Here is a 23,238-nt window from a genome sequence, read left to right on the forward strand (position 1 = left end):
GCAAAATTCTAGTAGGGTTTCATCACCCGCCGGAGTCAGAGAAGTGAAGTCTTACATCATGTAGAGACGGAGAGCATTCCAGCATCCGGGGGAGGGCGCCTCCTTATTTGGGCTTCGTGCTGTCCCTCTCTGGGAGAGAGAGATGTGTGGACAGCCAGATGAATCTTTTTACAGGCACTCAGTTCAGTGATGGTGATCTACAAGTTGCAGACTCTCTTTACTGTTCTTTTAATGCCAAAATGAAATTACAGATTAGGTCACAAAGGGGTGTGAGTCATCATGAATACAGTCATGGGTATGGTTGGGTTCAGTACATGACAGTTTTGCAAAGCAAAGAAATGAAAGTAAAGCCCTGGAGACTTTCAGATATATTCAGTTTCTAGAATTAGAGCTTAATGTATAATATATAAAATGTTTAACATGGTGTGTTCTGCAGTGCAGTATTGTTTCCCTCAGAACCAGAATCTTCATTCACCAAGTTTCAAATGTAGGTGGAATTAAAAATGATTTCTGGATAATAGTGCTAAAGAATGTGTCGCTGAATAAATTGTCACTGGCTTTAGCTGCAAGCAGTATTAAAGACTATAATATCTAAAATATCTAATATATCTCAGTTTGAGATTCTTGGCTTGATTATTTCGATGGGTTTTACTTGTTTAAAGTAATGTTATCCAGTGAAAACGTCTTACTCCATTGGTGGATCGTTTTACTGATGGTGTTGCTGTCTTGGTCTGGTACCAAAATCCATCCTGGACCAGTGGCCAACAGAAAAGGCTGCAGTGTGGGTTTAGGTGGGTGTTGGAATTAGAAATGAAATGAGATGAAATCCAATAAAGTAATGATAGAAAAAGATAGGAGACAGGAGACACCCTGGACAGGTTGCCAGTCCATCGCAGGGCAGACAAACAGACATACACACTCACACCTAGGAGCAATTTAGCATGTGGGAGGAAACGGGGAAACCCGGAGGAAACCAACGCAGAGACAGGGAGAAACTCCATACAAAGAGGACCGTGGTTACCCAGCTGGGGACTCAAAACCAGGCCCTCCTTGCTGTGAGGCGACAGCGCTACCCATCACGCCACCATGCTGCTCCTATATATAGATAGATAGATAGATAGATAGCCTTTACTTTCAGATCGGTGGAAAGAGTGGATTGTTACTCATTTCTCAAACCAAAGACAGAGAAGGAGATGTGCTGGGTCGATGTACTCCAGGGTTTCACCTTAGGGTGAAAAAATGTGCTGTTATCAGATATAACAACTGGGTTAGAGCGCTTTTCAACCAATCAAACCAAGAAGCAGCTTTTATTTGGTCTACTATTGGAGACAAAACAAAAGACAGCATCTTTTGAGCAGCCAAAGCTGCAGGCCTTCCTTTGCAGGTGAGCTGTGAAAGCAAACAAAAGCAGGACATGCCGCTGGAAGTTTCACCTGCAGGTTGGTTTAGGGCAGCGTCTGACTTCAGCCGGAGCTTCATCCAGAGACTGAACTCAGCATTTTTATTTGAAATGCTTGGGGTAACAACAAAAACCGAAGTCTCATTTAAAGATTTGGGGGCATAACAAAAGCCATATTTTCAGGTTGTACATGATTTTCAATTCTGAGGCCAGGACTTCTGATATTTTGTATTTTGTGTGTTAAAATGCAAAGTAGCTTAATGAACAATTTATTATTATTTGATATATTTTTTATTTATTAATTATAAAATACATTATTAAGTTACACAAAAGTACAATTAAAATACAGAACTAATATATATATATATATATATATACTGGTTTTAGTGTTGCTGTAGACACTTGCCATGCCCAGTCTCATGGAGCTTTCTGACCATTTCTTAACATGGCATGAAAAACAGATGCTCTGTCCGTTTTTCCCAGGATATCTTCTTCTATGGAATTCCTCCCATTATGTTTTATTTATGGACGTTAGTGAGCGAGAGGATGTAGGACAGAGGATGTGACCTAATCAACAAGCATCTGGACTCACACAGCTTCTTCTTCCCTGTAGACTGTAGACTGACCCTTGTGCGCAATGTTACAGTTTTTCAAGGGTCATTTTTGCAAAATTGCATATCTGACCTAAAGGACCACTGAGCATCGGTTATCACAACACTTTCTGAGGTGAAATGACATCAAAATTGACAAAAGCAGACGAATGATGCTTGTAGGAATAAGCCCTTATAATTCCTCTGTCATTAAAGGGGAATTCAAAATTTCCTGCAGAATTAAATGGCTAAGATGCACACAAAGTCATTCAGAGTGGTTTGATGTGAAATGCTTTGCTCTAGAGAAACTTAATGAGAGGACTGTTCACAGTGGTGGTGATAGGAACCAGACGTCCACCTGTAAAAGCTCCCTCCCTGAAAGTTATTACTTGACATGGTAATGAATCCGCTGATGTCTGAGACATGGTGTTGGACAAGAGTTTTGTCTCAAAAGCATATTTTTTAAAAAATGCATTCATGGCGGAGAGGAAGAAAATATCCCTCCAAGAAAACACATCAATTTCAGATTTACTACATCATCAACATCACATCCAGAAGCTCAGAAGACACATGTAGGTTCACTGTTGGTTTCGGCTTCAGCTTTCATGGAACACTAAATGGAGTGTAACCCAGTAACCCAGTTTTGGCCTGAAATGTACTTTTCCCGGCAACAGACAGGCAGGTCTGAGAATGAACGCCTGCAGAATTAGAAAAGCATGTGTGTCATTTAAACCGTCGGCCTGTTATTTTTCATGGTTAATCAGTAGCAGTGTGAGAATGTGAATGTGAGTTGGATATAAACTGTAGAGTACACGTGCAGAGCTCTTTAATAAGTACAATGAGCAGGAAAGCACTTTAACAGCGGCACACAAAGCCAACAAAAACTGAACCAAGCCACATTCCTTTTCACTGACTGGTAGAGGAATGTCGTAGCCATAGGCTGTGTTTTTAAAGACCGTCACTTCAGAAGGTGTTGCACTGCCAGCATGGCAGCTTCTGAAAACATGAAAGGTCTTGTGAGGTTTAGATGGAGGCGTTTGATATGCTCTGTTTTAAGACTTAAAGGACCCATATCATGGTAAATCTAAATGCTTTTGGAAATAAAAGAGTTTGATGTAGTACGCAAACATTGTTCAACCTTCAAAACAATCTTCAGTCCATATGTGGAAACTAAACTGCAAAAACGGCTTATTTTGCATGCATTATGTTTCTGATGTCACAAAAACCAATGCTATATATCCACCTACCTACAGTAACACATATCCACCAATTTAGCCAACTGTTCTGCGCTAACATGCTAAAGTTATTAGGAACGTTTCAGCCTGGACTACTTTTTGAATGAGACGCAATACAGGGCAGCCAATCAGAACCGAGCTCATTTACATATACCAGTCTTAACCAAAACAGCTTGTTTAAATCTAAGGAATAAAGAGAATGGACAGAAGAATGGACACATAAAAATGAAGTAAAATAAATGATAAATGACCAAAAATTGTTTTTAGTAAATAGAAAAAAAAGGTTAAACAGCACAAAATGTTGTGAGTGGACCCTGGAAGAGGGGGTGGCGGGAAGGTTGAGCCCTGCAATGTGTGTAATGTGATCCAGCTTCACCCGAGTGGACACAGATCTGTCTGCTGTGAACACACTGACCTTTTTTGTTACCAAAATATGTTCGTGCAAAGCCATGAGCTGAAGTAATAAAGCAACTCCTTGTTTTCTGCTGCTGAAGCTTCGCAAAAAAGTACTGAAAACGGTTTAAAGAATTAGGAAAATCTTGCAAGTAGAAGCACAGAATCGAAGAACAGTTTACAGCACTGACAAAATCTGAAGAAGTAGAAGCATAAAGCTAATACGGTAATAAAAAAGAGGTAACAATCCTTTTGGATTGCTTAGGAGGTGCTTGGAGGTGTTTAGTTCAGTGTCTCGTATTTCACTGAACTAAATACTGAACATCACCTCGACTTCTTCTAACCCTTAAACATAACTTAGCTTAACCTCAACACACCTTACCTTAACACCAGTGCTGGTCCTAATCTTAACCCTAAATCTGTGGAGAATCAACTTCATTTCACCAGACAGATTGTTAATATTTATGATAAAGCTTATGTAGGTAATCTATATCAGACTATCTACAAGCAAAAGGAATATTTTGAAAATACACCACAAGATACAGTTCCGTATCCTGCATTAATTTACTGTCCAGTCAAAACAGCCATCAAGTTATCCATTTTTTAGAAGGACCACAAGAACAAAAAATGCAACCAACTTCTAAGACCGAACTTTGGAAAACATCCCTGCAGATTTCTTTGACAAACAAAATATTTCTAATTTTAGAATTAGAATTAGAATATGGACGCTATAATAAAGTCAAAGGCTGGACACGGTAAATACTGAAAAACCTGACTGTAATTATTAATTGTTTATTTAGTTATTGAGGCTTCTGTGTTACTTTCTGCTAAATATGTTTTCTCGTTTATTCCTGAGACGCAATAAAACAATTAGACCTTTGCGCAGTACATACTTAAAATGGTGGTTCTTCAAGGGTTCTTTAGTAAAGAAAATGTTTCTATATAGAACCATTAACGTTCAAAGAACCTTATGCATGATTAAAAGGTGCTTTGCATCATGTAATCATTCTTCATATTGTTGGAGAATGTGCTGAAGATGGTTCTGTGTAGCACCAAAAAGGCTCTTCTTTTGTTACGATGTCAAGCTTGTAACAATAGCAGAACACTTTTTGGTGTTTAAGCATGGAAAGGGTTCTTTGAGTGTTCATGGTTCCATTTTTTTTTACTAAAGACCCTTTGGAGAACCATCTTTTTAAGTGTGTACTGTATGTCCTATTGATATTTCACAAACTATGATACAGTATATTGTATTTTCATAGGAGTCTGAATACAGACAGACCAAAAAAGTCTCGACATTAAATCAGCAGAGGCAGGATGAGACAGAACAGGGAGTTGAACACGTCCCCCATGGTGGATCCCCTGCAACCCCCACTACCGGCCTAGAGGCTCCAGCACGGCCCATTACAGACGTGGCAGTGGAGGAAGAGAGGAAGGGCGAGAAGAGGGAGGAGAGAGATCTTAATCCTGCACATAACCCACATGCATTCCTATGACTTTGAGGCACGTATTCAGTCGAATTGCATTCACTCTGAACGTCCGTCAGGCATTTTTGGGACTCTGATCTGAGAAACACACTAAAATGTTCAATAAACTCCATTTGACAAACTTTTCTTTTGCCCAGATCAGATTGCATATCAGTTAAACTGAAAAATAGAATGGACTGAATTGACTTGATTCCACTGAGTACATAATTTGATTCTTCATCCTGCAATGCATTGAGATTTAGGGCCGTTTTTACAGACTGAACCTGAAACATGGCCTAATAAAAGACTTTTCAACAGTAAATACTAGCATTTAAACCCTAATCCATGTGCATTTGAATGGATGTAATATAAGGCCCTTCTATACCCAGAGGACTGATCTGTATCTGTTTCTCATGGCTTTAGGACCTGGAGGAGTGAACCCATTTCCCACAGCAGCAACTGTGGCAGCTGTAACTGGAGAACAGGGGGAGGTCTCTGTCTGCTCTGAGAGTGCAATCAGAGTTCCTCATTTTAATAGTGCTTTCCCAGCTTCCAGAAGGTTCCTTTCACTGCTATAAAGCCAACCAGACGGATTTGACTCTGTGAAGGCCGACACGTCAGAGACACAGGGGAAAGCTGAAAGACTTCTGCAAGGTAAGCAAAAGTTATACTTTCTGTAAGTTGTAGCAGAGGCCAAAAATACAAAGCTTTCTAGAGTCTGCTTAAAACAGCTCTGCATGTAGGCTAAAAAGCAGATTAGATTATATACGAATTGAATTGATCAAAAGATGAAGCATAGCACCATCTCAAACCTGTAGCACCATCAAAACCATGCCTGAAAGAAGATAACAGTATTTTTTGCATAGATATTTAGGCTGGAAGGAACTTATGGAGAATGTTAAGAGCCAAATATTCAAGTACAGCTGCAGCAGCTCAAGTTCACTTGCAGTTTCCAAGACTGAACTTTGGAAAACATCCTTGCAGATTTCCTTGAAAAACTTTGGGAAGCTCTCTAAAAGACTGCACTCACTTTCACTGGATCTATAACGGTCCCACCCAAGCAGCAGCCTGTCTGCTCATGCGCACAGCAAAGACTGCTGCATTCAGGCATACTTTGTCCATCTGGACACTCCAAGAGTGGATTCAGTTCTGCTGATTGTTTAATTGTTCTGTGCGTGCTTGTACTTGTCTCACGTTATGAGTGTCAGTCTTCTGAACCCTTCTGTTTTCTTTCTATTTGTGCAAAGTATGAGTGGGATGTTGGAGGTCGGCCTAAATCCAGAACTAAAGGCTGGATTTCCTGCCACTCTGGCAGTTCTGATTGGACCTGAGATGCAACCATTATAACCATGATCTGTCCAATGAAATCTCTGGATGAGTTATCTGTGGACAAATATAGCTGAGTACTGTGTAAAGAGACTGTCATCTTTAGTTTCGTGAACCAATCACACAAAAGTCACGTTCAGCTATTACTGTTTTAATCAGAGAGTAGACGGACAAAGAAAAGTGCATGAAACGTGTGATCTGCAAAAGCTACAGTCTTGTACCTGGACAACAGGCTGGCTTACAGCATCCTTAGCATGAACACTTATCTTGCAGAAAATGTGCATCTAAATGTGTGAGCCTATAAGTCTTACATATATAAATGACAAGAGAGTGTAAGAAAAAAAAAGTGTGGTCCATCTGTTGTAGCTTCGTCTTAAGTTACAAGTGCTGATGTGGCAGTTACATAAGTTGTCTCCCTTGATGTCCTCATGGGCTCTCAAAATTAGCTTAGCAAGCCTGTAATTACATGGCTGTGGGTATAGCTAGCCTCAGTTCAGCCTCAGTGGTCAAGAAAGAAAAGATGTAGTGGGACAGAAATATCTTCCAGAAAGACTGCATGCAGTAGAGTTAACTTCTTCTACTCCTGGCAGGTTATTCAGTCAAACTGTTCAGCCAAAAGCTAGCATTAAATAAAAATGCACAGCCACCAATTAGCATTACACAAATAACCGTGCTAGCTTCCATTCATTTTCAGCAACATTAGCATGTTTGATCAAGGTATTTCTTTGAGATTTATTAAACAGTGAATGAAAGTAGTTCAGTACGTTTTATGAAGCTGATGCATTAGCTATGTATATACAAGAGTGAGGAATTGCAGATGCACTTGCAGCTTCATGGGTTTACAGTGATTCTGCTGTTTTCCTCCCAAGGAAGAATCTCTGAAATCATCGCTAAAACCATGTGGGTCAAAAGTCTGGTGGCGCTGTGCCTACTAGCCAGCGTTAGAGCAGATAAAACCCTCAGCAGCCATGCCAACATCTTGGTGGACAGCAGCACCAACCTGGCCTTTGATCTGTACCACAATATGGCCAAAGAAAAGAATATGGAAAACATCTTGATCTCCCCAGTGGTGGTGGCCTCCTCCTTGGGCCTGGTAGCTCTTGGAGGAAAGTCCAACACCGCCTCCCAGGTGAAAACAGTGCTTGGTGGCAATAAAGTGAAGGATGAACACCTCCACTCCAGCCTGGCTGAGATCCTGACCGAGGTCAGCAACTCCACGGCCCGCAACGTTACCTGGAAGATCAGCAACCGCCTGTATGGACCCAGCTCTGTCAACTTTGCTGATGACTTTGTGAAGAACAGCAAGAAGCACTACAAATACGAGCACTCCAAGATCAACTTCAGGGACAAGCGAAGTGCAGTCAAGGCCATCAATGAGTGGGCATCCAAGTCCACCGATGGCAAGTTGCCAGAGATTACCAAAGATGTGGAGAAGACTGATGGAGCCATGATCATCAATGCTATGTTCTACAAACGTAAGATGGATTTATTTGTACTTTAAAAGCCAAACGTGATGCTATACACAAGAACATGGTTGGTTTCAGATAATTTTTGATTTTTGCTTGTTTTTGCATCTTCAGCATAAGAATATTTAGCTAGAAATGACGTGTGTCTGCTGACAGTACTCATAACATAGCTGTGGAATGGATGGATGTACCATAACCATGGAAACTGCTGTAACATAACCATGGAAATGGGTGCATAAACATAGCAATGACTAACAATGGCATGGAAATGGATGTAGCTTAGCCATGGCAATCCTGTAGTGTACCCATGAAAATAAATGTAATGGAAATGGGTTTAAAATAGCCATGCAAATGGCAAAAGTTTACCCAAGGAAATGGATGTAACATAACAACAGAAACGTGTGTATCATAACAATAGAAATGGGTCTATGATAATCCTGGAAATAATGCTGCATAACTATGGAAATGAGTGTAGCATAGCTATGGAAGTAGGTGTAGTGCACCCATGGCACTAGTAGTGTGGCCATAGCTTTGCGTATTTTTGCGCATTAAGCCATGGAAATGGATGTAGCAGAAACATGAAAAGGTTGTAGCATAAGCATGAAAATGTACCAAGCATAACCATGAAGTGGGTGTAGTGCATTAATTCATATACAAGTGGCACAGTATAATTCAGGTGGGTATTTATTAATCAACTTGAGCTATAGTTCGATTATTATTGAACATATTATGATATACTGAGCAGTATTTTAGCATTTTCTCCTTAACCTCTAGCTTAAAAAGGTGTGGAGGACAAATAGTGGAAATGTGTGAGGTGGGAATACAGTTTAATCTCTACCTTTGCATATGCAATTCGTTTCACATTCAAACGTTTCCCTATATGTTCTCATTACAGCCCACTGGGATGAGCAGTTTCATCATAAGATGGTTGACAACCGTGGCTTCCTTGTGCATCGCTCATACACAGTGTCAGTACCCATGATGCATCGCACAGGTAAAAAAAAAACATCCATGAAGAAGCAATGATGACCTTCACTTATTGTTATTCTCTTAGATTGCTGATGTATGTATTGTATGAGTCTCACAAATGATAATTTATCTCAATTTGTCTCCTGAAGGTGTTTATGGTTTTTATGAGGACACTGCCAACAACCTCTTCGTGCTGGAGATGCCTTTGGCACATAAGATGTCGTCTGTGGTGTTCATCATGACCTACCATGTCGAGCCTTTGGAGAGAGTGGAGAAACTACTGACTCGCAAGCAGGTAGAAACCTGGCTGAGCAAGCTGGAGCAAAAGGCCGTTGCAGTGTCTTTACCGAAGGTCAGCATGGAGGTCAGCCACAACCTCCAGGTAAGAAAACATTAAATAAGCAAAGGAATATTTGGAATGAGTCACAAAGTTTATACATTTTTCAAAATTTCTGTAGAATTCAGTGGTTGAGATTGCCATTCAGAGAGGTTTGATGTGAGTTTGTTGCAGAGAAACTTACCAACTCAGATTTCTCTACAGTGGTGACGACAGGAACCAGGAGTCGCTACTGCAAATATAACCATTTTACTTACTATTCAAACAACACAGTGAATCAACACAAGTTTATATGTGATGCTAATGATAATGAAATTGTGGGTTCTTGGGGGACTATTTTGCCTTATAACACCCTGAATGTAGCTCTCCACCATGATTTAAATAATAAAAAATAGATATATAGAAATATTTTAGGCCAACAATTTATCGCAACGCTAAGTGAAAGAGTGTTTAGACATCAGGCAGCATATTTACAGTCATTTCATGCCATAACTTTCATGTAAAGTAGCTTTTAGCGCCATTACACATTTCAGGCATGTGGTTTCTATCACCACCACTATGAACAATTCTGACCAGTATGTTTTTCCAGAATGTAAAATTTCACATCAAAACACTCAAAATGCCTTTGGTTTCTGCACTTTCATAGTAGCTTCTACTATAGTCACATTTTGAGACAACATTTTTAATTACAGTGAAATTCTCGTGTGGTCGATCACATGCTACAGATGTGGTAGACAGATATTTGACTGAAAGACTTTGGATCAATAATTCAAAGGTAGCTAATACAACTGGCTTGTGACTCACTTGTTACTCACTCACTCACTCACTCATGTTTAGCAAGCTAAAAAATCTCCAGAAGGGGTTGCTAAATTGATTTAGATGCTTCATGAGGCTGATTTTCACAGTGAAACTTGCATGCAACTAGTTGTGTCAAGAGAGGAGAAAATGAATCTAGCTGTGTAGATTGTGGTAATAGCAGGATAAAGAAGAATAAATGCTGCTGAAGAAGCCTCATTTCTGTTGTTATGACAATATGAAAGACTACCAATCTTGAGTTAGTTGGGGGTAGGCCTCATGTTCAACCACTCTATCGATTAAATTAATCATGTGACGTGTTATTGTCGTCTGATTGGCTGAAACTGCAAGAAAGTTTCACAATGTAAAGCCAGACTTAGATCCATGCTTCGCATCAACACTGCATATCCTTGTTTTTCCAATAAACTCAATGGCAAGGCTTGACGTCTCTTTTCTAGAAACATCTTGGCCAGATTGGCCTGACTGAGGCTGTGGACAAGGCCAAGGCTGACCTGTCCAACATCTCAGGAAAGAAGGACCTCTACCTGTCCAACCTGTTCCATGCCTCTGCTCTCGAGTGGGACACAGAAGGCAACCCTCCGGACACCAGCATCTTCGGCACTGACAAGTTGAAGAACCCTAAACTCTTTTACGCTGACCATCCATTCATCTTCCTGGTGAAAGACAAGAAGACCAACTCCATCCTCTACATTGGCAGGCTGGTCCGGCCAAAGGGAGACAAGATGAGAGATGAATTATAAAACATGCGCTAACTTAAACATGTGTTTGAATCTGATAGCTAGCCTGTGTGTGTCTGGTGTCTCTGCATGAGCGTGGGTGAGTGAGAGAATTTTGTTAATTTTTGACTGAATTAAAGGAATAGCTCAATCAAACACGACAATATGGCTAACAATGAATAGAAGTAAGTAGCTTCCCTTTAGCATGAAGTAATTGGCATAGGTCTTGTTGGGGGCTGTGCATTTTCAATCATTGTTAGCAAGACTGGCATGTTTCACTGATTTATTCCTTTAACAGAGGAGCAAGAGAGTGAATAGTTTGCCTGATACCTCAAGAGGACATTCCATACAATCTGTGGACTGATGTATAGGTGCACTGTCCTGTCTCACACATGTACACTCACTGGCCACTGTATTAGTAATCCATCCATTGTAGCCAGTGTTGAAATAATTACTCAAAACCCAAACAAATCTATACCAACTGGAAAGTACAAGGAAAAACCTTGTAGTCCTTTTCAGTAATTTACTTGGAACACATAGCTAATCACAGCATGGGGGTTTTTAATCCATAATTTTCATATTATCATGATTAGATGCTTTGACAAATTGCTCGCTAACAGTCCCTGGCACTCATATTCACGATCAAAGTTGCATAGTCAGTTGTTGCAGGTAGCAAAATTGCACACAAATTACATAGGAAGACAGCCACAGAAAATCTACATAGAGGAAACATGCTGAAAAAGTATAATGCACAATTTATATTGTTACGTTAGAGACATATGAGTAACTTCACTGTAGCGACTGTAGCCTATCCGCTGATGCATAATTTACTTTATCCATCCTCTAGATCTTTATCAGTGGTCAGTTTCCAAATAATATCTCGTCGACAGCGATCCTGTGGTCAGAAACTGACCAATGATGAATGGGGTGGGGTTGGGGGGTTGGGACGGGGGGATGGGGGGGGCTGGTGTTAATGGGTACAGTCTTTAATCGTACACCCTTACAGTGGACCTACATGATAGGTGTTTCCAATAAAGTGGCCAGCAAGTGTACATATTTGCAGTGGTACACTATAACGTGTTTGAAACAGTGCTATTTTTATTTAAACAAAGCAGTGCAACTCAGCAGAAAGTCTCTAGTAAACTTTCGTAAAGTTTACCGGAGTGTTACAGTCAGGTTAGGAGAAGAATGGCATGCTTATATTAAGTATGATGTCTAAGGTGTTGGCCTTGCATCCATTACCAGCATTCCTCTCAGGGTTTTTGCTTTTTTGTTTTTGTACGGCCTTGCTGAGCTACCGACACCGCGTGCCAAATGCCTGGCCTGTGAAATATTTGTGGGTTCGTGAAATATCTTTAATGTTTGAAGTTGAAAAAGTTGCCACAAATGTTTTATGCAAAGTGTATGTAGTGTAAAATATGGAGAACATTCCTCTCTAGCTAAAAATCCACACTCGAGTCTGGCCTGGTTCCAGTCCGCACTGAAAATGCTCCTGTGCACTACACAGCCTGTGAGAATGAGGCTCAGCCTTAGACTGAACTTGCTGATCTCTGTTTTGTGTCACCGAGTTACGTCTGGTTAGTGTTGATGTATGAAATTGTTTCTCTTTTTCCAATAAAATCAGCACCACTGAAAAACCCTGTTGATTTTTGATTGAGTCAGACATTTGAGGACACCTAACTTTGTCAAATGTTTTTTTATGAAATTAGCATGTGTTTATTGTCTGTGTGCAGCTTCTCTCAACTGCTTAAAGAATGGTTGGGTGATTTACGTGTCTTTCCTCTTACCATAAATGCAGTCAATAAGCCATTAAAAGTTTGATGTCCAAGATTTGCCTCTTTAGTTAGGAACTGGAGTGGCTAAACTAACTTTCTAACAAACATTTCAGTAGATACATGCAATATACTTCTCTCAACTCACTCAAAAGACATCCAGGTGGTTAATTCAGCAGACAAGTTGACAGTTTCCCATTACCATTAAAACTTAAAAGGTTTTGCTTTTTAATGGGAATTGGCTCAATAGCTACCATGCGAGGCCATAAGATCATATTAGATTTTTTGCCGACTATTTCTTTAAGTAGTTAAGGAAAAATGTAAAAGTTATTGCAAAAAAAAAACAATCAAAATATGTTATTTTTTAAATAACTTTTGTCTTAATGCATTTCTCATTCACAAAGCGGTAAACTGACAAAGCAATTCATCATTGTCATTAAGACCACATCACCATGTTAGTAGGTAAGCTGTAACTCTGAATGTGTTCTAGTAGAGCTTGTCTCATCACCATTACTGCAGATACAACTCTGCAGGTGGATAATAACCACAACAGAATGGCCGCAAAAAAAAGATAAAAGGATATGTAGGTGCAGTCTCCATAACACGCTACAAGGAAATGATTAGTTAGATTGGTGGACTGGATCCGAAGAACCTGCATTTCCCCAGAGTTAAGAACATTCCAGTGCGCAATATTTTATAAAAATTAATAAAAATAGCCAACAAAAGTCAAAGCTCTTAAATAATAAACTTATACTTAAATACAATATCAAACTCAAGCCAGCTTTTCATTTGAATTTTGTTACACTTAGGTGCCTTAATTGTAATACAATTGGACAATGCGAAGCCAGCATCAGCTTACCTCAATAAATGCATCAGTTCAACTAAGCAAAAGATCCTTAATCAACAAATACCGCAAGCTTTAGTTTGGAGAGCTTTACTGGGCAGCTAACGAGCAGCACAGCAAAGCTATAATCAGCCACTGGAGCTGCTGAATGCATCTCTCTGGCTGATCTAATGCCGCATCCCAAACCACACACTTCTGTACTCCACCTACTACACTAATGAGTGCACTTCTAATGGTATATCTGCTATTTTTGTTCACTATTTAGCATGGCAGTATGTGGTTCAGGACACAAAAACAATAATGCAGTGAGAAATCTCAGCTGTTAAGATTTTAGCTCTCATTTGTTGTCACTACAGCAACAAAGCAAATGAAATCAAGTCCATATGCTCAAATATATTAGTTACATTACTTTGACTTTAACAATAAGATCTAAAAACCGTCACAGCACGGCTGACTGACTTTGAGGTTGGATTTTGGAGCATTAAAAATGTGGAATGATTAATAATGCTTTATTATCTTGCAGCCTGACCAATGAATCTGGGTTTGGCAGATACCAGGAAAACACAACCCCCTGGAATGTATAGTGCCAACAGTAAAGTTTGGTGGAGGAGGGATAATGGTCTGGGGCTGTTTTTCAGGATTTGGGTTCAGCCCCTTAGTTCCAGTGAAGAGTAATGTTAATGCTAAAGAATGCTAAGATATTTCAGACAATTAAATGCTCCCAACTTTGTGGCAACAGTTCGGGGAATGCCCTTTTGTGTTTCAGCATGACTGTGCCCCTGTTATGCAAATAAATAGACTGGCCAAGGTGGTCAACCAGGCCAGTAAGATTATTGGAGACAAACAACTGTCATTCCAGAACTTATACATCTGATCCATAACCAACAAGGCAACCCATATCTACAAGGACCCTACCCACCCACTTCATTCATTATTCCAGTTGCTGCCATCGGGCAGGAGACTTAAGGTCACACTAGCTAGAAAGAATGGGTACAAAAAATCATTAGTGCCCACTGCTGTGAGCATTCCAAATAAGGACATAATAAATAACCTTCTACATAGTTCCGGTGCACTGTTACTGTAAGTGTTTTACTTGTCTATGTATGTATTTCTGTGCCAGACTGTCAAAGACAAATCTCCATTTCATGCTAATTTAATGGATAATAAAGTTTTCTTATCTTATTTTAGGAAATTTACACGGAATGTTGAACATTCAAATCTAACTGCCACAAATGACATAACAAAGGACACTGGTTACACTGATCCTTATAGACATAACATATTCATCATTCCAATCAGAACCTCTTAAGACCTTAACAAACATTTGGGATACCATAGTGATGGCTCGGCAACACCTTAGAAACTACCTGGGATTTCATAGCAATGGCCTAGGAACACCTTAGCAACTACCTCGGATTCCATAGCAGTGGTCTAGAAACACCTTAGCAACCCCCTGGGATTCCATAGTAATGGCCTAGAAACATCTTAGCAACCACCTGGGATTTCTTAGAAATGGCGTAGAAACACCTTAGCAACCACCTTGGATTCCATAGCAGTGGTCTAGAAACACCTTAGCAACCAACTGGGATTCCATAGCAAAGGCCAAGCAACATTTTAGCAACTGCCTAAGATTCCATAGAAATGGTCTAGAAAAACCTTAGTAACCAAATGGGATTCAATAGCAACGGCCAAGCAATAGCTTAGCAACTCCTTGGGTTTCTATAGCGACGGTCTAGAAACACCTTAGCAACCACCCAGGATTCCAATAGCAATGGCCTAGCAACACCTTAGCAACCACCTTGGATTCCATCGCAATGGCCTGGCAATATCTTAGCAACCACCTGCTATTACATAGCAACAATCTAGAAATGCTTTAGCAACCACCTGGGATTCCATAGCAATAGTCTAGAAACACCTTAAAAACCGCCTGAGATTCCATTAGCAATGGCCTAGCAACTCCTTAGCAATTGTCTAGAATTCCAAAGAAATGATTAAGAAACACCTTAGCAACCACCTGGCATAACACAGCAAAGGCTTAGTAAACCCATAGCAACCCCCTGGAATACCATAACAACAGCTTTGCAACACCTTAGCAAACGTGCAAGTTTATTTACAAACTTTCCTCTTCTAGCTCTCAACTGCCTCTGCATCTGTGGATCTATTGCATTTCTACATTTGCTGTAGTGAGTTCTGAACTTGCTGTTGCACTTCATTGTACATTTGGTAGCTGGTTGAGTGCTTAGCCAAACTTTATTCTACTGCAAAACATTATTTTAGCACAACTGATCCCCACAGAAGGATTTTATTTTGCCCTAAATTACCACTCTGCTGTGGAGCCACAAGGGGGCAGTGAAAGAGCCACATGTTGCCGACCTCTGGGTTCCATCCTGCACAGCCTTCAGCATCATCTGACTTTGGGAAAATTGTAGTGATGGTTTTAATGGTTTTCACTGTGCTGATCCTGAGTGAACCTACAGATTATGGCCTTGACTTAGTCCACTTTGTTAGTAACATCTGCTGTATTTCCTCAAGTTGTGCAGTTTAACTGCTCCTCCATCACCATTAGCAAGAAGAGAGGACTATGTTGTGTAAACAGACGAGTTAAAGATCCGCCAAATCATTTAATCATGTTCACTTCATTTCACGTGGTCAGATTCAGATTCAGAAGACAGAGCCCTGAGTGCATAGCTATGCTTTTTTATTTTGATTTTCAAATCCTATTCTTACTTCTATTGGCGCTTTACATTTGTTCATTATATATTTGACATGCTATATTAAATATGTCCTCAGGTTTACCCTCTCAGCAACTGATAGGCTTAATATGTGACAATGAAAAAGTGCCACAGTACTTGCTCTGATTGATCTAAAGTGATGAAAGTTTGTATAGTTGTATAAACATATAACTAATTTACATTTTTGAGCCCTTGTAATTTGCATACTTTTATTTACAATCAAATTTAGATTTTGTGTAAAAACATAATAAAAAAGTAATGGGACCAAAAGACTGAAATGTTATTAGTACATTTTGACTGATTTGAGAAACTGAATTAAAAATCCCATATGGACATAAATGGGTAAACATGACAACATTAAGTATTGATGCCAATAATATGCCAGTTACTCCTCACTCCTCAAAACATGAGCAGCTTGTGGCTCGTTCTAACCTTTAGTTCACAGTCTTTGCCACATGGCGGCACTGTTGTCCTGATTGTAAAAGCTCGAATCTCTCAGATCTGTTATTTAGTGTCCCAGCACAGACTTGAGTGATGCGTTTTGCTGTCATAGACTTGAAATCAGATGTAAAAGACATGTTTGTATGTTTCACTTGGACACTCCCTTGAGCGGGCAGCATGGTGGCATAGTGGGTAGCGCTGTTGCCTCACAGCGAGGAGGGCCTGGATTTGATTCCCTGGCCAGGTGACCAGGGTCCTCTTTGTGTGGAGTTTGCATGGGGTTCCTCCCACAGTCCAAAGACATGCAGTCAGGCCAAGTGGACATGCTAAATTGCCCCTGCAATGGACTGGTGACCTGTCCAGCGTGTATCCTCCCTTCTGCCTGATGACTGCTGGGATAGGCTCCAGCACCACCCCCACCCTGTGACCCTGAGGGAGAAGTAGCTTGGAAAATGGATGGATGGACTACCTTGACCAAGGCTTTGGTGTATGCAAATGTGTGACCACCAGAAGTCAAATGGCATGCTTTGTTGGTTTTCTAAGTGTAAATTAGTTAACACAAGTTAACAAACTTAAATATGGTAGTTTTATTTTAGTCTCATTAGATGAGGCGGCAGGTTAGCAGGAAACTCATCCGCTAACTGGCTAACGTTACACTAATAAAAGACCAATTTCGAGTTCAAGCCTTCACAGAAAGACTTACTTGAAGACTGAGTTACAAAAAAACAAAGAACATGTTATTTACGTGGCTGTTAAATATCTTTACTTAAACTAGAACTGACCAACATAAGGTAGAGCTAACCCTGCTAGCTTGGCGCTAATGTACTAGCAGCATAATCTTAGCATTGGTTAAAAACAAGTGATTTAACAGATTTTCACATGAAATATTGCTATTTAATCACTTTGATTTATTGTTTTATGCCTGTATTTGAGAGTTTGAAATTAAAAGCTTGCCATAAAGTGCCTTTTTCTAGCAAAGTAATTAGCATAAACAGGATCTGACGAGTATGTCTCTCACACACGTTTAGGTTTCCTGAGACATCGATTCCAATCGTCATGACCCAGATAGCAAGAAGATTGCTGGCCATGGTTGACCCACTGACGGCAAAGCTGGTAGCCCACTGGCTTTCCAGGCAGCCCGCTGCTGGTTAAACAGAGTATTAGACAAAATATCACTTGTCGTTGCTAATTTTGCACTCAAAGCGATCCTTAGTAAATTAATTTAGAAAAATAACTAATTTAGCTCAGTGTCAGCAACATTTTAACAAAATCCTTTCACACCAATCAGGCATAACATTATGTCCTTGTTTCTACACTCATTGTCCATTTTATCAGCTCCATTTATGTTAGTTTATTTTCCAAAACAAAAGGCGACATGCATTATGAATCTGAGAAGATAACAAACTAGTCAGACCACGTGTGCAGGACAGCACCAAACTTATCAAGCCAGCAGGCCGATATATGCTTGCTATCTGGGATTGTGCCAATCATGAAGTAATTTTTTGGCTTTATTATTTTGTATAATACAGTAGAACCTGTTACTCTGCTTCAATACAACTTTATATAACACTGCTTTTCAACCGGTGGGCCCCATTAGGCTACATTCATTATTGTGCTATTTTGTTGTGTTTTAAAGGTTTGGGTCAGTTACATCTTCTTTCTGGTCAGTACTGTGGGCCATAGGTTGCAAAAGGTTGGGAACACCTGTTATAGAACAACTTCAAGAGGACTTCTAGCAATTAGTTGAAATGTATGTGAAGATGTGAGATGTAAGTCATAAACTGATGTGAAACTGATGTTAGTCTACAATGGTACCATTTTAATTGCTATTAAAAATGAGCAGTGAACTTCTTTTATGTGTTGTGTAATGCTGATAATGGTAAAATGGCAGTACATCCCAAAAGAAAGAAGTTTGGCCTTGTGATGGTCTGCATGTCCCCATCCACCTTGAATGTATTTGAGAAAACTACCTTGATAGCAAGAGGATAGTGGGCCCGCTGTCGGCCCGCTCATGGCAAAGCTACCAGTCCACTGCCGTCATGCTCAGCATTTTCTGGGCGGCGCCCACCGGTGGTTAGAGCGCACCAAGTACTAGCCAAAATTCCACTTATTATTGTTCATTTTCCACTCACAGTCCAATTCACTGATCTTTCTTTCCTTCAGTGTCAGCAACAGCATTAACATTAACATCTATTAGCTCACTTTATGTTAGGCCTAGTCATTTGTTTTTCAGTTGTTTGTAATATTTGGCCAATATGTGCTCGCTATCTGGGTATGTTTTAAGATAAAATCTCAAAATGATCAAAAACGAAGTCTCAGGCCCAGGTGGGCTTTCATAACCATTTCATGTAATACATGTCTGTGTGGGAGCATTTAGAGTAATTATCTCTTCAGACATCTGGTTCCTATCATCACCACTATGAACGATTCTGACTCGTTACGTTTCTCTAGAACGATGCATTTCACACCAGACCGCCCTGAATGACTTTGTTTCCTTCTCAACCATTTATTGTTATTATTAGAAGTTTTGAAAAATGGGTGGAATTCTATTTTAAGTTTCTAAATAAGCTGTGTTGCTATGACAACACCACAACAAATGGTGGAAGACTGTATTTTTGGTCATCCTCTTTCACACTGATCAACAAATCTTCAGTCTGGATTTGCAGTCTTCACCATATTTGAACTGTCTGCGGGAGTCAGTCATTGATCCGTCTGGAAGAAAAGTGAAAAAGTGATTATCACCACGTCTCCTCACATGGAGACCGCCTGTGACAAAAAGGATTACCCGTTTTGGTCTGAACCACTGGAGACTCTGGGCAGGCATGCCAATTCCAAACGCCTGAGCCGAATGCTAATTAGCAGTCCCTCTGGGTCCTGGCAGGCCCACTTTGCATATTGTTAACAGTGCTAACATATTCAAAGCTAAACTTTTGAGTTTGTCTAGAGGGCTGGGAGAGAAAAGGGGGGACCCATGGAAAGAATAGGGCCTCCATACTCGGTGGTACGGAGAGAAGAGAGTGATTAAAATGCCTCTGGCGTAAGCTTCCCAAATGTGGCCCCTTCAGAAAAGAAGGCTTATTTCATGAAGCCTAGATCCATGGAGATCATAGAGTAAAGTCCATATATCTCTTTATTTGCTGTGTTTGTCCAAATTTAATTGGAATTGATGAAGAATAAATTATGTTTTAATCCAAAATGCTCTATATAGTTTTGTAAATTTGTAGCAACAAGTTTTTGAAAATCATAACAAAAAACACATTTTTACTACTTGATATTCTTTGTATGTGTAAAGTCACTCCCAACTATGTATATATTATGACCTTGTTTCTACGCTCGTTGTCCATTTTATCAGCTCCACTTACTCTGTAGGTGCACTATGTAGTTCTACAATTACAGACTGTAGTCCATCTGTTTCTCTGATACTTTGTTACCCCCTTTTACCCTGTTCTTCAGTGGTCAGGACCCCCATGGACCCTCATAGAGTAGGTACTATTTGGGTGGTCGATCATTCTCTCTGCAGTAACACTGTTGTGGTGGTGGTGTGCTAGTGTGTGTTGTGCTGGTCTGAGTGGATCAGACACAGCAGTGCTGCTGGAGCTTTTAAACACTGTGTCCACTCACTGTCCACTCTATTAGACACTCCTACCTTGTCAGTCCACCTTATAGATGTAAAGTCAGAGACGATAGCTCATCTGCTGCTGCACAGTTTGTGTTGGTCATCCTCTAGTCCAACATCAGTGGTCACAGGACGCTGCCCACAGGATGCTGTTGGCTGGATATTTTTGGTTGGTGGACTATTCTCAGTCCAGCAGCAACACTGAGGTGTTTTAAAAAATCCAGCAGCACTGCTGTGTCTGTTGTGCTGGTCCACTCAGACCAGCACAACACACATTAACACATCAGTGTTACTGCAGTGCTGAGAATGATCCACCACCCAAATAGTACCTACTCTATGAGGGTCCATGGGGGTCCTGACCACTGAAGGACAGGGTAAAAGGGTGCTAACAAAGTATCAGAGAAACAGATGGACTACAGTCTGTAACTGTAGAACTACAAAGTGCAGCTATACAGTAAGTGGAGCTGATATGAACAATGAGCGTAGAAGCAAAGAGGTGGTCAAATATACACACATTGTATATATATATATATATATATATATATATATATATATATATATATATGTATATTATTTTAAGCTTTTTCAAGCTAAACCTTTCAAATATATTTTGCTAAATGAATTTTAAAATGCTTATATTGCTATGAAGGAAGAAGAACCATCTCAAAATGAGTGCTGAACCAAATCTTTGTGTCTGAAAGTAAATCATTCTCCAAAAAATATAGGCTGTTTAACACAGTGGTGCTGAAAACATGTCATTCATTCAGATTTTATGTCTCTGTTCGCTGGATGGCGCGTATATTGTATGAGTATGTGTCTGAATGCAGCTCCTATTTCTCTTTCAGTCTAAATTTAAGAATTGCAAACAATGTCAAAATACTCAAGTCTTCAGTCTGAACAACTAAAGCTTGCATGTTTTGCTCATTTGTACAAGTATTTTAACATTTTGATTCACAGAAAAAACACATTTTTCGATTTCTCCAACAAAAGGTGTTAATCATGACCGGTTTCTGAAGGACCTCATGTAAAAGATGAGTTCTCCTCAGGAACGACTCACTGCAGTGTCAGCATTAGCTCATTTGAATGGATAGCTTCTGTCGCTAAAACCTCCAGAAAACCGATTGGCTAAACATACTTTCCAGAATTCTGTTTGCTTCAGTAAAAGGAGTTTCCAGACAAGTGTGTCTGCACTGAATCTTGTAAAGTCATTTTATTTTTGACTGATGAATGTTTCTCCTTGTGAGTGCTAATTTTCCTTTGGGCTGCTGAACCATTTTAGTCTGTTAGCACAAGTGCTAATGCTACAAGGCAGCCTAAGCTAAACGTTTGTAGCAACGCCAACGGAGATGTTTTTAAGGAGGCTACCAGTCTAATGATGGCAGTTCAGTGCGCAGTAGCATTAGTTTACTTGTAGTAACAGGCATGTGAGAGAACTTGTAGAGAGGAGAGTTACCGTTCTGTAATGCCTTCCGGTTCTCTCAAATGCTAAGTCCAAAATGACTGGGCTGAAATGGACCATTTCAGCACAATCAGTTTATATATGCTTAAACATTTTTAAAGTAAAAGGATATTTATTTCCTGAACACTGAATAGCATAAATTATTTTTAACACCGCTGTTATATTCTTATTATATTCTTTAAAATGCCGCCTCATGTACGTCCATGACATCAGTGATCAGGAACACTGGTTAGCTGTAGAATAAAGGAAACATACAGGAGAGCTTTCTTTGCTTTTATTAGTGAAATACATGTTTCTACTCTAAACTTAAAAGAAAGTTCTGGATGAGTGATTAGAAACTACTTTGACTTTTCGTTTTTAGCCATTTAGCTCCATTCGCCCCCATTCACTGAGGACTCGCTCTGCTGAGGACTCGCTCTGCTGTTTAGCAGTCCTGTTTTGATAATAGGAAGTGGCCAGGCTCCTCATAAACCAGCTCTGGTTATATTTTGACTTTTTAAAAGAGGTGGACGAAGTACACAAATCATGTACTTGAGTTAAAGTAGAGATACCCGAGGTAAAATATTACTCCAGTAAAAGTAGAAGTCCTTACTCGAGACCTCCACTTGAGTAAAAGTACAAAAGTATTTGCCTTCAAATGTACTTAAGTATCAAAAGTAAAAGTACTAAAAGAGTAATTCAGGCTCTGATGTCCTGTTATCATTTTTATAACAAGACTCGCTTCATGAACTCATTTCAGGTGAAAATCCTCCAGCGTCTCTCTTGGTAAACCAGTCTTTTAATAGAACGTCATTAATTCGCGACGCTGACGTCACTTCTTTTGCTTTGACATGTTGTGTTTTTATACACACAAAATCCAAAAGGAACGACAGATTTCTCAAAATATCGTGGAGTAAAAAGTCAGATATTAGACTCTGAAATGTAGTGGAGTGAAAGTAAAAAGTTGCCCAAAATGGGAATACTTAAGTAAAGTACAGATACAGAAGAAAACTACTTAAGTACAGTAACGAATTATATTTACTTAGTTACTGTCCACCACCGATTATTAACAACCTTGTAATTCAGAGGATTCAGTGAGAGAAAAGGGTTTAGATTTCGTATTTGCTTTGGAACATTTCTGATCATCATAGAGGCAGACAGAGGCAGTTTTTGAAAACTCTCTTCGTTTCATTCTTCTCATAGAGAAATTTCTGTTCATTCCTTTCTTACAATTGGTCCAAATCATCCAAAAAAAGTGTTTGTTTTTTTTTTGTGCAAACTGCAAACTAATTGAACCATGGTTCAGTTTGACCCCAACAGAGACCACCGCTTTTGGTCTGACCAAATTATGGTCCAGACAGTGGTCCGAGGCACCTTTCACACCACGCCTCCGAACGTAGGTGTGAAAGCACCCTTGAAGATTAAGTCATGTGGCTCAGTGAAAATATTCTGCTTTTACATTGTATTTATTGCTGCTTATGCTTGCATAATCTCAGAATGCCTAATTTCACAAAAGTCCCAGGTATGAGTGATTTTAATCCTTTAATAATGTTTCTCTTGTGGTGAAATGAATAGGAATTTTAAAAAGATTTGAATGCAACCAGCAGATGGCGTAGCTTTTCACTGGCCCTCAGCATGATGCGCAAAACTAAAGCAAAATATATGCAACATTGAATGCAATGCCT

The 23,238-nt window shown here is 39.8% G+C and overlaps 1 protein-coding gene across 2 annotated transcripts; it reads left to right on the forward strand.

Annotated features, from left to right (window-relative positions):
* Positions 1-5,601: 5,601 nt before the first annotated feature.
* serpinh1a (serpin peptidase inhibitor, clade H (heat shock protein 47), member 1a) lies at positions 5,602-10,871 on the forward strand. Of its 2 annotated transcripts, none has more exons than XM_017711923.2 (5): positions 5,602-5,734; positions 7,276-7,881; positions 8,768-8,866; positions 8,991-9,223; positions 10,432-10,871. In XM_017711923.2, the coding sequence occupies exons 2-5, from the start codon at positions 7,305-7,307 to the stop codon at positions 10,732-10,734; spliced, it is 1,212 nt and encodes a 403-aa protein (XP_017567412.1). In that variant the 5' UTR covers positions 5,602-5,734; positions 7,276-7,304; the 3' UTR covers positions 10,735-10,871. The 2 variants fall into 2 exon arrangements, with proteins under 2 accessions (XP_017567412.1, XP_017567413.1); XM_017711924.2 differs by having other exon boundaries at positions 5,618-5,734; positions 7,280-7,881.
* The last annotated feature ends 12,367 nt before the right edge of the window (positions 10,872-23,238 follow it).

The sequence above is a fragment of the Pygocentrus nattereri genome, chromosome 18 (assembly GCF_015220715.1).
Source record: "Pygocentrus nattereri isolate fPygNat1 chromosome 18, fPygNat1.pri, whole genome shotgun sequence".
In the NCBI taxonomy this organism is placed as follows: Eukaryota; Metazoa; Chordata; class Actinopteri; order Characiformes; family Serrasalmidae; genus Pygocentrus; species Pygocentrus nattereri.

Bases quoted from the DNA above. Each gene is read 5' to 3' on its own strand.
- serpinh1a (XM_017711923.2), top strand. From the start codon at position 7,305: ATGTGGGTCAAAAGTCTGGTGGCGCTGTGCCTACTAGCCAGCGTTAGA. The intron at 8,867-8,990 runs GTAAAAAAAAAA...TGTCTCCTGAAG, and splicing joins ACCCATGATGCATCGCACAG to GTGTTTATGGTTTTTATGAG. The intron at 9,224-10,431 runs GTAAGAAAACAT...TCTCTTTTCTAG, and splicing joins AGGTCAGCCACAACCTCCAG to AAACATCTTGGCCAGATTGG.